This window comes from Varroa destructor, unplaced genomic scaffold, assembly GCF_002443255.2.
Source record: "Varroa destructor unplaced genomic scaffold, Vdes_3.0 BEIS01000003.1, whole genome shotgun sequence".
Taxonomy (NCBI): domain Eukaryota; kingdom Metazoa; phylum Arthropoda; class Arachnida; order Mesostigmata; family Varroidae; genus Varroa; species Varroa destructor.
In genome coordinates this window covers 25,976,487-25,990,733 of record NW_019211456.1, presented here as the reverse complement: position 1 = coordinate 25,990,733, position 14,247 = coordinate 25,976,487, and the positions used below count along the sequence as shown (strand labels likewise).

The following is a 14,247-nucleotide window of genomic DNA, read 5'->3' as shown; positions in this document are numbered from 1 at the left end:
TAAATAGCCATCCTTAGGGAACCTTTCACGCATACTTGTTCGAACACGGGGAACTGTTACAAACACAAACACACCCATGTCATCTTGATACGTAGCATTGAATTACACAGTATTATGTAGTAGATTCGCAGGTATATCTGCATACAAAGGGGACAGAATAGCTCGTGAGTACTCGTTATATATATATATATATATATCTGCATGCAGTGCGCAGTCTGTGTATTCTTGCGAATGTAAAATCGGTGTATGGCTTCCTGATGATCCGTTTTTTTGACTTTTCACAAGTATATCAGATATTTGAACGGTGGAGTGCGTTCGCACACGTACGAGACGACGAACGCCCGACTCCGGAGTTCCGAACAGATGTTGGCGCCAACGAATTCTGCCTCGTAAACGCAAATACGGTTCTTATCCTATCATGTCAGGCTGTATGCAGTCACTTACCCTAACTAACATACTTCTTAACTCGACAGTTTAGTCGGAAAGGACCATTTCAGATAGAAGCACGCTGAGCGCCCGGTAGTACTAGATGCTGAATTCAATTTGAGATACCACCAACATCGTCGTCACCCTTCATCCTCGACGAAAAATAATTACCCAAAGGTTTCTGCCGTTGATACCAGTGCCACTATGTGGTGACTGTGGCACCTAGATCAGCTGAAAGTAAACAGCCTAATAAAATGATATCTGTTTTTCTCATCTTCGGGACGCTTTGGCCAATCCCCGTACCCGCATCATCGCTGGGCACCAAAAAGAAGAGGAATAAATAGACGAAAAGCTGTTACAATTACTAATTACACCACCGAATCTAGAAAGAAAGGTGATAATCTGCTCACTGAGATGAGTAAGATTGGAGTTATAGCGTAACCGTTAAACAGACAAAATGAAAGCCGTCAACCATCGTCAAAGCGAAATGAAGATGTACACAACTGGCCAAATCGTCATTCCTTATTTCGGCGCGATCCCCGCTATTTAGCAGAAACCCCGCTACCAGTAATACATATAGACCGACACAGAACTACCAAGAAAGCCAAATGAACATCGCCTCAGGTTCGCCGTCGATGAAATTTTAATAATAATAATAATAATAATAATACTAGGAACAATAGGAGCATTGGTTTATTCGCTTAAACCTTTCACCGGTAGCGTGCGTGGGCTTTCTTTCCACTTTGGTATATCTCCATGCCACAAGATGTTTCGATCAACCCCAATAGGCGATTTTGCACAGAGGCCGACTCGTCTCCAAGAGCGGTTCCGCCTCCGACTCGATCTCATCGAGACAGGGTGGAGACTCCGCCGAGATACGGATCTCCAATAATGGCTGCTGAACGGCGAACACAGATAGGGGCAGACATGGAGTTTTAGTAAGTTCCCAATCCCTCGAGGGCTCGAGAAACTGAGTACGACCCTTCGCACACCACATGCACATAGTAGCCTGCATGTTATTTGAGCAAGTCCATGGTGAGGTCGGTAAATGTGCAGAATACTTCATTTGGATAATGGTGTTGGTAGCCGCGCATTGAAATAGGGCGACACTATTGAGGCGAGGGTCAACCGAGAGCTGTAACCTCCCCCTTCCCCCTTGGGCTGCCACCATCACGGGGTTTCGCCTAAATATATGTACATTACATATTCTCGCGCCACGTTTACCCAGAAAGAGACACAATCGGTGAGAATGGCCATCGAGGACAACCGAGCAATCCCGCGCATCACTGCTATGGAAGGCGAATAGACCCCTATAGAGCAGCGGCCGGCCCTCACACTGGAGGCATTAACAACAATGGTGCTAGCGGCTTCCCTATACAATAACGAGCAGCACAACAGAATGTGTACTTGCGATTATGGGCTTGTGGAGTCTAAAGGATAGTGAACAACGACACACTGCTACATTTTTAATCGTTCTACCCGTCTTTCATGATCTTTCTCCGTCACTTCCGAACAGCGGGCTAAATCGGAGGCTGAACTAAGGGGAAACTGCCTTTTCTCAAGTAGTAACGCAAATAACGTTGAAGTAGTACGGGCAACAGAATCGCACAAAACAACAGGGCGCAGCAGATTATGATGCAGGCTATTTTTATACGCGTTAATAGTGCATTTGAAAAAAACAAGTATTCAGTTTGAAATTTGCCGCGCACTCCGAGGCTTTACGACTCACGTTAGGCCTATTACTCTCTACTTCCTGCTTAGAGTGACCACAATCTAAGTAGGTGAAACGCGGTGGAATACAAACAAACAGATAGGTATCGTGGGATGCTAAGTGTACTGTAACATTCGGCTGCCGTGGATCATCATGCATGCAGACCACTACTGAGAAACCGTGGGCCGTAGCTAATACAGCCACACAGGAAAGACTAACCCGATTAAGATATTCTCCCTCGAGATTGAGTGCAAGCTGGACAAGATATGATACAATGCTTGTCGAGGCTACTTATCCCAATGGTCTTTTCACACGAACAGCGAAGGAGACCTGGGCTTAGCTTCCAGCAGACAGGCAAACGCATGTGCGCCTATGCAATATTGCACCAGCTGTATGTATCCACCTGCATGTACGACGATAGACAAGCTATCGGCGGCGAGCAGAATCTGAAAGCCCAGACTGGTTAGTCCCAAAAAGAGCGTCACGAAAAGCTAGAACTACACAAAGGAACCCTGATCCATATTTACTCTTAGCATCTGCGTAACGCCACATCAAATTGCCACCGCTTTCGCTGATGAGGAAAAGATCACATTTATTCGTTTTTGCCCTAGTCTCTCCTTAGAAATTAGCAGTGAGGCGGTTAGATGGCCAAAAGAATGGAAAGTAAGGAGATCGAAGCTACAAAATCATATGCGCCGTCTATCCGTAGTCGGACCAGCATTCGCTACCACTGCTTATCACAACGATAGGGAACTTAGCTGCGTTGAGAAGCTAACACGAAGGAATATCAGGATTTACTCAGTCAGTCTCTACGTGGTTGGTTCCACCAGCAGACGTTTCTCTATGCAAGAGAGCTTAGTTGTGGGTAAAGAAACAGCTTTGAGTTTGTCAAAACCAATTAGAGGCAAGCGGCTACAATGAACTCCAACGAAAAACAGGGTTTTTACTAAGACTCTTTTGTGGCTTCTATGCTGTTTCTCTGTCCTGTTTTACGCTCTTGTGGTGAACACTGGCTCTTCACTTCAGTCACCCCTTGTGGCCCTGGCTAGTGGCCGACTAACACGATGAGGCCGAAGATTAGCTTGACTAACTTGTGAGGACCGACAGAAACAACCAGCTGACAAATGGGGCGAGGAAAGCCACAGCAAACGGATGCAGAGAAACTTTGGCTAAATTAAATGTCCTATGAGACTAAGAGGGCCTCGGAGCAGAAAAACTCTAACCTCAGTTGACTTCAACGATGTCGAGGAGGGACATCGTAAAATAGTCTCTCCTCGACACGAGGTTTTTGGCTGGCGAATGGTGGCCAACTCAAGCGGTATGTCACCGATTTGCGAACACGCGGCTGCTGTGCTGGTTTCGTTGTGATCCCGAATCCACTTAGTCATCTCTAGCCCTACTCCAAGCGTTTTCGTCCTCTGGACTGGGGGATCCTGAGCGAAATTAAAACCACTGCTGCGCGCGGCCGACTTTGACAACAACCAGACCAGGACAGACTTGCTTTCCATGGCGCAAGTCTCTCTTTTCACCCTACGCAGCCCTAAAAACGTAACTGAAACGCTTTTTAGTAGAGATGGACGTCTTATTTCGGTGGTCCTACCGCCGATGCCTAAATCCTTGCCTGGTACTATTTTTCCACGCGGACATTTAACACTACAGTTGTGGCAGTGAAATTTAACTAATCCAAAGACTAATGCGCTAGAGACCTAGGCACGTCTTTATATCGTAAAGATGAAGGGAGACTCATTTAGTTATGTCGTTTCACCAGCCGCGGCTATTCATAGTTTCGGCGACAAGCACATACATTTTACGCGATTTTATCACGAAATCTAATGAAACAATTATACGCTGCTACCACTAGAACAGTCGTGCACAGGGATATGACCGCAAGGATAATTGTAAATCTCCAGGTCGCGACGGAAAAGCATCCGTATCTTCATCTGCATCATTTATATGCGTGGCTTTTACTGGAAACGACCCGATAGCCCGAATTGCTAAGGCCGGTGTGAGGTAGTAATAGCATTAAATTCTGTTCTTCATATTTAACATACGCTAAGGGGAGAAATCCAGTGGCGTTCTGCGGCAATTCTTTAAGTCCTGAAGCCGCTCGATCGATTATTACCATTATCATCATTTCAGTAGAAGTTTACCATCAAGGTTTGTTAATATTTAGTTTCAGTAGGTAGCGGCTGTTGTCCACAATTGACCCTGGCGCCTTCTTCGCTCATTGCCTGCTCCAGATGTTTACCTTTATCACCGTGTCGACACAATTCGTGAATATGTTGCCTTCAACTAACGCTCGCTGTCATATTGGCATTACTTCTAAGTAAACACGTATCTATTATTAGAATACCTTTATCTAATTACTCCGTAAAGGTCACAGTCGCTATCCGTAATAGCAGGCTTCCTTTGCTTATAGCTGCTTCAAAACGGGAGAATGCCTTTGAAAACATCAAAGGTGCACCGCCAATGAGACAGGTTAAGACGACTGTCGAGTTGAGAACCTATCGCAGATGTACACCTACGTAGTATTCTCAAAAATGTTCAGCCACCTGCATACGAAGCGCACACCTACCGCGGACGGCCGGGCATACATTAGCGTCGTAGAAAGTAAGCTAGATAACCAATCATCACCCAACGGCACGACCAAAGTCTCGGTCGTACGACGTAAACACGCACAGAGACAAATAGAGACTCACGTCCTCATACGACACGATTAATATCCTTGACGCTCTCTCACCGAACGACCTCGTATCGGTGCGAAATCACGCCTCGCCTTTCTTTGAGAAAGCATTTATCTGCGTTTTCGCGACACTTCCGTCTCTCCATGCGCTAATCAGTCCTTGATCATTCTTTAGTTTAATGTGTTCCCGTTCCAGGAGGACCGACACCTCATAGAATGTGCTGCTTCGATCAGCCCAAGTGCTGGGCCAGGTATGATACAGTGGTGAGCTCGCAGTCATCTCAATTACTGATAGTGAAGCAACTCTGCGCCTTTCTCTGCGTTGCGTGTCTGTACGAGGGTGAAGATTCCTGCCTATGAATATCTGATACGCTTGTCTAAGGCAGCTGTACCATCGTTTGAATAGCATTGTACAAGTAGACAGAGGCTGAATAAGAAACTACAAAAATCGTTTTATATACACATATGTGTGTACGTGCGTTTCGTGCACGCCAACGGCGCCAAATTCTATGTCAAGCTCGTGTAGACAATCGGAATAAAAGCGATATTATCTCACAAAACGAAAGCCATATATCATGTGATATTCTATAATAATTTAAATGATATACCCGTCAGTCTGCCTCGATGACGGTAAATACAACAACAACAACAACACGGCAAAAAAAGGACAAAGGACCGATGTAGAGTTCGCCTTAGATACCTCTCTGAGCTGTTGTCGATTAAATGATCGGCCTCGGTTCCGTGGTCTGGCATCGGCAGCATCCGGTCGAGGGAAAAGTTCTATTGTATCATGCTACTGCTAGTATTAGAAACGCTCGTTTCCCCGACAGATTGCTTTCATGGTAGGGAGAATCGCTTGTCTGCTTACTTGCCTGACTGGTTGTTTAACGCTGTCGTCGCTGCAGCTCTGTACGATTCTCTGCCCTGTTGTTACGCTTTCATCGCCGGCGCTGGAGCAGGCTCTTCAGGCATTGCTACGATTACTGTAGCCAAAGTCAAGAGACTGCGCGTCCAACTGCAGTCTGCTTCTTGACCGGTGGCTGTCGTTTTTTTCCCGAGTTTGCTCTGTTTCTGTTTAGTTTTGTGCAGCACCGAACGGCCAAGGATGATATAGCGCTGCGTCGCGCCGCACTGCTGTTCGTCGACTAATCCAACGGCAGAGTTTGTGAGCGTCGCACTGCCGGGACGACAAACTACACCCGCCACCGTGATGAGAATGAGAAGAAAGAACATCGCAAAAAAGAATTGCGTGCGTTATACAGTAGCGTTGGGAACATGCGCGGATGTGCGTTGGCTTGGTCGACCAACTCCAGCTCGTTCCACCACCAACATCGACACCAGCAGCTTTGCAACCGCCAGACGAGAGGTTTTGTCTGTTGCTCTATCCGGCGGTTGGCAAAGCGTTGACGACGACGACGACGACGACGACGGCGGCGGCGGCGGCGGCGGCGGCGGCGGCGAACGACGACAAACAGCAGCCAACGGCGTTCGTCAATTCTCGACAACAGAAGCCAGTTATAGCGTTATGCTGCTGCTGTCGCAATAACTGCTGCTGTTTCCTCCGACACATTGGCAGTGGCGCTGGTGCCGTCCCTACGTCGTAATATCTGTCTGAGCAGGTCGGACAACAGCAACTCGTCATCGGGAGTCACAGTAGCAACACGCACGGCGGACGCGTCTGTATCGGCCGTAGTACAGGCGGTAGGGTGAGCATGCAACGTCGGCATGATCAAGCGACCAGGGAGACTACGTACTCACATAGTAGAGTTGCTAAAACTGCAACTACAACGGTGGCGGCAGCGGCAACAATCTTTCATAATTTCGTACCTTGCCGGGCAAATTTTCTCGATTAATCATCGGCTTCTGTGAAACACCCGCTGGCCGCTGGTCGCTCGCCGGCATTCAGCTCAGGCGACGCAAGAGCTCCCTTCGTCAATTCGGTCCTGCACCAATGAGGAGGAAGAAAAGCCAACAAGTCGACATCAACGACAATAACGTCAGCGGCAGGGGCTAAGCAAAACGATTTTTGTTAAAGAAGGCGTAAAGAAGACGAAGCAGCAAAACAGCCTTAGACAAACGGGCTGAGAGGTCCGAAGACAACCGCTTGGAGCCACCGGAGGCGATCTTCGTGTGAGACCAGCAACAACAGTTCCCCTAGCACAATTCGAGCTGACCGACTCCCGTCGACCGTTCCTCAGTCGAGGCAACGACAAGCAATCAGCCACTGAAGACTCTCGTTATCATCGACCCTTTTGTATGACTACATAACTACTATGAGCATATAGGAAGGTTTTGGATCGTTGGTGAGATAGAGTAGCGGGGACGTTCACGACGCTGTCTAACAGCACCAGCGAACGGGATAACTGTAACAAACGAAGTAAATGAATCAACGCGCAGGGCGAGCCGGCCATGAAAGACGGTAGCGGTCAAACATAGGGCCAGGATTAACAAGTCGTGCGAACTTGCAACACAAATATTGGTAAAAGATAGGATTCGAAGGAAGTGTGATATCCGCGCGTAACTGGGGGGCAAACCATTAGGCGCTATGATTCTCCGACGGTGACACTTATGGCACAAAGCGCAACAAGAAGATGACAACCCGCGCTTGTCGACGAGTTTGTAGTCACAGCTGTTGGTTGGTCTTCATAGCACATCCACCTGTTGCTTAAGAGGATAGAGCTTTGGCTAGTGACGGAAAGATAATCAAGGAAGTAACGATGGATACAAATATTGGAAGGATAAATGTAAAGATTATTATTCAGAATGGCAACATATTTATGGTTGTGCCATCTTGCCTAGCTTGTACGTATATAAAGGTGTGATACCGTATAGTCAACAATTTCAATTGTTGACTATACGGCTGCCTCGTAACAACTACAACATAGGAAGAGAGAGAGCAAAAGCTTGCAGACAACAGCCGATCACAAAAAATCCTCAGCACCGTTATTCTCGTAGTAGGAGAAGACAATCGTCAGCCTGCATGTCGTGACCTAGACGCCGCGCTGCAATGCAAGTACCCCGTATCCGACTGCCTTAAATATTATCGTATCGTACTCGAATGTAGAATTCGCTTATGAGAAGAAACCGCCTGATGAGTCGTGCGCCCCTTACTCACTGTGGGGTCCCTGCTCACAGAATAATGCCCGGAGTAAAATCAACGAGTAACCGAAGCCCAGGGTGAGAACGATAAAATCCAGTAAGCCGTTGAACATCAATTGGGCGTCTGGCGCGTGGGCTTCTGATGGGGTGGCAATGAGGTAGTCCATGGTCCATCCTGAGCCCAAACCGTTCGGGGATCGTCTTTCCAGCTCATTCTCTCGTGCTTTTGGACCTCGTGGGCCCGTGCAATACCAGGCGCAGGGGCAAACTTCCCGGCGGAAACCTGCAGAAGCAGCTACGACGCTGGCACTAACCGGCCACGAACCACAGCGGCTCTGGATTTCAAACGTTTACCGAGCTACCGAGCGATGCTGGACGATCGTCTAAATGGGAGGGCCGCCGCAGCCGCCGCCGCTGCTGCAAAAGGGAAATTGGAGAAAACTCCTAAAAGAAAGCGGTGGCCCTGGTCAAGAAGGGGATTGGAGCTCGTCAGGGCTGTGAGAGCGGCACCCACAATAATTAAGTTAGCTGCCGTCGACCAGGAAAAGTTTCTGCTGCACAAGCATTAAGTTCCAGTCGCTGGCAAAGGGCGCTGCTGGATCGTTCCTGTTAGCTACCATCGCTGACGCCATTGCCTATGTGAGTGGTAGAGTCTCTGCGTATTTGTGTATATAGCTATCAGCTGCAAACGCGCTATTCTACACTTGTCGAACACTAGAAAAGCAATAAGGCCGGTAGTGGTAGCCATCGACGCCTAGAGCGATACCGAAACCGAGATCAGCCATAACAGCGACTCCGCGTGCGGTACTGGTAATGCTATAGCTAGTGACGACCTCGGAAGACGATGCCCAGTTTCACGCATACACACGCTTCCAGAGTCACCAGAAAAGCCGCACGTTTTAACGTATTCGCCACAATCGGCCTATTGCTGACGGCTTCATGCTATGCGGAGCTAAGAAATCTGGCGTAATGATGCTTCCCGCTATCGGAACCACCAAAGCATACGTGTTCCGCCGGGCTATTGGCAACTAGTGAAGGACAACAGAAGCAGGCCACGTTAGAGCTATTGTGATCTGCGTCTACTCGTATTTTTCCCCGGACTTCCCAAATGGCATCGAAGAGATTCGCCTTATAGGAGCTGAAATTACGGGTCTTCTTCCACAGCCAGATAGTACTGGCCATATTGGTCACGCGGAAATAACAGCGGGTGTTGGTAACGACTGTGAGCAGCATGTTGGCACAGCAGTCGCCAGGGTGACACTTGCTGCTGAGATATAGTAGTTTTTGCCCTCGACGAATTTTGCTGCGGGCAGCTCATTGTAACGAGCTAAGCGTTAGCGGCGACTGCCGACCATCGGTAGCTGGGGCAAACCACAATAGGAGCAGAGGTTTATGCATGTTTCGAGTTCGTTTCAGCAGCACTATTCGGTGCTTGCTCTCTGCTCTTGTCCGGATGAACGAAGAAACTCTGCAAGTACGACCCAACAGCGGCCGTATCGAAGTAGCCGCTCGGCTCGCAGCAGACGATTGGGGCTTCGAGGAGAAACTGCTGGACTTTGAGAAGCAGTGTCGAGGAGCTGCGAGGAGCAATTCAGCTGCAAACTGGCTAAAAATAAAGAGTCAAACAAAGAAGCGTACCGTTTACAGCAATCATTGTTAACAAGGAAATACGCGATAGACCGGGTCGCGTTTACACGATCTTCAACCTCCCACTTTCCGCCCCCCGCGCTCATTGCGCACAATTTGCCGCCCAAGACTGTCGGGCAAAGTAGCAGACAGGGTACCACCATTACTTCTCATACTTTATGTTTTGCTTCTATGGCCGTTGATAACTGGATGCTCGCCACAAATCGGATCAACAAACTGGCGATGAACGGCGCCAGCACTACATGATAGGATATACGACGGCCGCTTTCGAAAGAAATCGTAACATTTTCAACGGTAGCTAACTCTGAGCTCGTTCGAACGCAAAGCGGTCGCAGCGGCAACGGAGCCGAGCAGCGCAAAGGCGCCTACTTCGTCTAGTTTCTGACGGCAATCGACTATCGAATATCCACTGGCTGACTCACTGACGCGGACAGACTAACTTGACGGGATGAAAAACACAGTCCTATGAGATCGCCTCCAATGAGACCAGACATCGTGGCGACGCGACGGACTTGCGGCAGCAGGCACCCTGCCCTGCGGCGCCTCCTCTACTTGAGTTCAATTTGCAAACATAAATGTGTACTGTAGGCGGCACGGATTTTGGAAAAAGGATTTCGGCCTGAATTCACCAGTCGTCGCCAACGTGAGCGCCATAGTACCGCAGTACATCGACATGAGCATCTTGGACGCGATGCCGTCTGGCTTGCTTTTATAGGTCAAGTAATTGGCATGACTAAAACAAGAGATAAGACAAATGCAGTTTATTGTGGCGTCCTGACTGATCACTTAGATTGATTGAATGGTCCTCCTTACTCCCGGCCGAGAAACGCATACATAAACTGATATGAATGTAAAACATACTCCTATTATGTCGTTATAATAAAACTGTTGCGGTAAAATTTCAAGCTGTACGTTTTCTGCCCTTAAAGTAGGTGCTAAAAGAAATATTCTCTTCTTTGGGTAGCCGTGACAAGATCAAAAGTCCCGTCATGATCACATCGTCTGTTGCAACAGTTCTTTAACGTTCAACATAATAGTAGCAGCAAATAGCCTTGGCTAGGTGCTATTTAGACCACGTGCTGGGGCAAATTTTTCTTTACGCGAACGTCCAGTACGGTCTCTCCGGCGGTGTTGCGTCAGCAGCGCTCAACGCTGGCCAGGCTCAGCCTGTCGCTCGGTCCACAAACGTATATATATTTATACATTCCGGGATCTGGCCGTCCGTCGTTAGGAGCTCGCGGCGAAGGGGCCGGACCGGACCGGGCCGGGCCAACGGTGCCACGCATCGTTGCCCCGGGAGCCAGAGAGCTGTTGTCGGAGTTGGGTAGCGATCGGAGCCGCCGCAGATCTTCGTTAACATCGTGGTGGGGTGGCAAAGAGAAGGCGGCGACGAGGTCGAGGGGACCTAGCTGAAGAGCACATCTGTGTTTTGTGAACTGCACGCGTTGATCGGAGGACTTGAGTCGATTAGTGGTGGACTACGTGCTGGCCAATGAGAGCCCGCAGTAGAGACTACATGGTCTCAGCGATGAGAAATAACATCGGGTACCTATTAGTGGGTACGTAACAGATTAGCAATGGCTGCCACTACAGACCAGTTGCTGGTGATTGACGGAAACGTGCTACGAATTGAAACTGGTGAAAAGTAAGGAGCGAAAAAAACGTAAAGCGCCGACAGTGGCACTAAAAAGATGGGCCGATGCACCCCCATGTTGTTAAGGATGTGCTATGTAGCGTGGGACGGGATGTGCAGTACGGCTGTACACATCACTCAATGACCAGATGGCTCGTAGTGATGCTGGTCGAAACGACTGGTTCATTGTAGGATTGCCACCTAACCAAAGTCGCTAGTTTTAGCTAACATAGTTGACAAACGTAGGCAGAAGGCTTGGACATGGTCAAACAATCGAAAGCGCAAAAGTGACGCATATGTCATTTTGCTGAAGCATTTCATGCTGTGACTGCAAAAAAATCACCTCTGCTCAATATGTACTAATATGGATAGACGATCCCAGTATACCGCGACTTTACTGGAGGTGTCTGGGAACCATGTTCACGTACTTACGACCTTAATCTACACCACCATATCCACAACATAGGCAATAATATGATCATAATTCATTTATCTTGTCTTCTTACGTTTTCTCAAGTCTAGTAGACTAATAGTATATATTTTATTAACTGACGTAACATGTCTTCACTACGATTAAATGTTTCGTCTAATACCGCCGTTAGGCGTTCCATCAGACGGCTGTTTTAGGACGAAACGAAGCATGTCTATGCCCGTATTCGATCCTGGACCTTGAACAAGGCGCAATCCCCATTTGTCCCCGTCTACATATATATATATAGAATATATATATATATATATATATATATATATATATATATATATATATAATACAGAATATCCTGCTGGATCGAAACCTTATACTCGGAAATGCGGTCACTGTACCTTCTAAATTATTGCTAAACACATTAGCCCCACATCTGTTAGTTAAGAACGGGCATCGAACGTCGAAATATTGGAATCCAGCTATCCAACTTATCATAGAAGCATGTTACATAATACGTAATTATACTTACAATGAGCCGCATTCCTATATCCTTGCTGGATAGCAGCTCGTGCCGCTCCTGAGGTGTAGTATGATGCTGGGTTGTTGCCATCGATTGAGTGAAAGAACACATCCATGTCTTCAGCACTTTCATAAACCCCGGCTCCAACACCCCCTTGGGGTCCCACACCGCTTACACCCCCACCTGCAGCCCAACTTTGTTGAAGCTGAGCGCAGGAGTCGCTTTGATGACTCGGGGAAGATCCTTCCATCGTCATACCGGACACAGCAGCAGCGTTCGCAGCTGCTGGACTCGGTCGCAGCTAGAATGCACAACTATCAGTAGGACCCCACAGCACGACACAGTTGTTGTTGTTGTTGCTGCTGCTGCTGCTGCTGCTGATGCTGTTGTTGTTGTTGTTGTTGTTGTTGTCGTCGTCGTCGTCGTCGTCGTCGTCGTCGTCGTCGTCGTTTACGAATCCTAAAAGGTCAGCAAGGAAACGGAAAAAACATCCTCATATATCATATTCTCATAGATTCAACGCGTCTGCTTTACGCTAACCGACTAATATATACTGTCATCCACAACGTGTTGTAAGGAGATTCTTACAAGTTATAACTACAGTCGAGCTTTTTTCCTACTTTATATCCTTAGTCTAATAGCAACAATATATATATAGATTGTCCTTAAACATCGAATCCTCGTCTGATGGTGGAAGGATCGGTGCCAATTGCCTTCATGACATCAATCGGGTCGATAAGCTTACAACGCAATTCTAATAAAAGCCATAGAAAGAAAAAGGAACTGAAACAAATCGCTGCTGTTTGTTCATCAATCACCAAAAGCGATCAGTAAGTCGAATAAGCAAAGGTGGTAAGTGGCGTTGAGCTCTGTATGCGTGCGTGCGTGCGTGCGTGCGTGCGTGTGCGTGTGTGTGTGTGTGTGTACGTGCGCAGGCGTGCCTATGATTGTGTCTACTCTGTATGTATAACGCATGTAGAACCATTTTGCCTTCAAGCGTTAGCATCTGCTGTGAAGAGCTGCGTCGTCCGTTTTCTTTTTGATAAAGCTCTGTTATCAGCGTTTTCAACACGTTCGTTCTTTTCTCCAGTTGCTGACGTTGTATCAGTGCAGATATGGCCACTCGCAGCAGTTGGCATTGCCCAGCAGTGACGACTTTATACCCTTTTTGCCGCTGAGCAGCTATTACTGTTACTACCAGCATAATTATTTTGAATTTTATTATCACGATATCATGTAGTTATTGCCATTGTCCGTAATGGTGGCTCTAGCGTGGTCTATCTGTGACGGCAACGCAGTGCCATATGGAATAAGGCTCTCCGAGGGCCGTAGTCAAGCCAGCGGTCACGGCAGAAGCGGCCGGAGCCAACATAGCGGCAGCGCTGGTTCCAATCGGGCCGGGGAAATCTCGTCAAGTCTCATTTGAAACCGTTTAGAAATACTACACAGTAGCACACGCAGCTAATGGCTGCAGGGCCAGTTGTGACGCACAGATCGAAATTAACCAGCGAAATTGACCGCAGGAGCGTCAACAACTGCCGAAGCTTCAGGCTGAGCTGGTGCGCGACAAGGATTAAGACGACGACGACGAGTTGACACTGCTGCTGGAGCTCCAAAGCGCTGGCGACAACGAAACGCCGATACCGAATGACGAGCCCAAACGGATTTACGATTTCAACGAAATCGTCAGCTTGCGCGAATGATACATCACTTCTACTTGATCTACTTTAAAACGCGAGGAAACACTGAAAACCGGTTGAACGGCGGATGGTCCGAGAAAAAAAAAAAAAAAAAAAAAAAAAAAAAAGAAAAAGAAAACGCATAAGAAGATGGCAAAAAAGCCATAGAGGAATAAAGTCAAAGAAGTGAACGGTGTTTGATTTTAAGACAGGTGACATGAGGACATAACATAAATTTATCGAATATCTAATCTATACAAACACGGACAAACTAGCATCTTTCTCCCTGTTCCAGCCTTATTCTTAACAGATCAATAAAGAAGATTGTCAAGAATATTTATAATGATTTGTATATCTATCGCCTTAAAACAAACACGTATCTCGCTCTAATCAAGTATATATTAACCTGTCTTACGGTTGTTGTC

General features: G+C 47.5%; 1 protein-coding gene across 11 annotated transcripts in view; it reads right to left on the bottom strand.

Annotated features, from left to right (window-relative positions):
• Positions 1-14,247, bottom strand: part of LOC111247343 (transcription factor GATA-3-like) — a 110,437-nt gene that overhangs the window by 42,025 nt on the left and 54,165 nt on the right. For all 11 annotated transcript variants that reach the window (XM_086982639.1, XM_086982637.1, XM_086982638.1 and 8 more), the window contains one exon: positions 12,153-12,602. In XM_086982639.1, coding sequence (XP_086838765.1) covers positions 12,153-12,399 — 247 coding nt within the window. In that variant the 5' untranslated portion in view covers positions 12,400-12,602. The remainder of the gene's footprint in view (positions 1-12,152; positions 12,603-14,247) is intronic.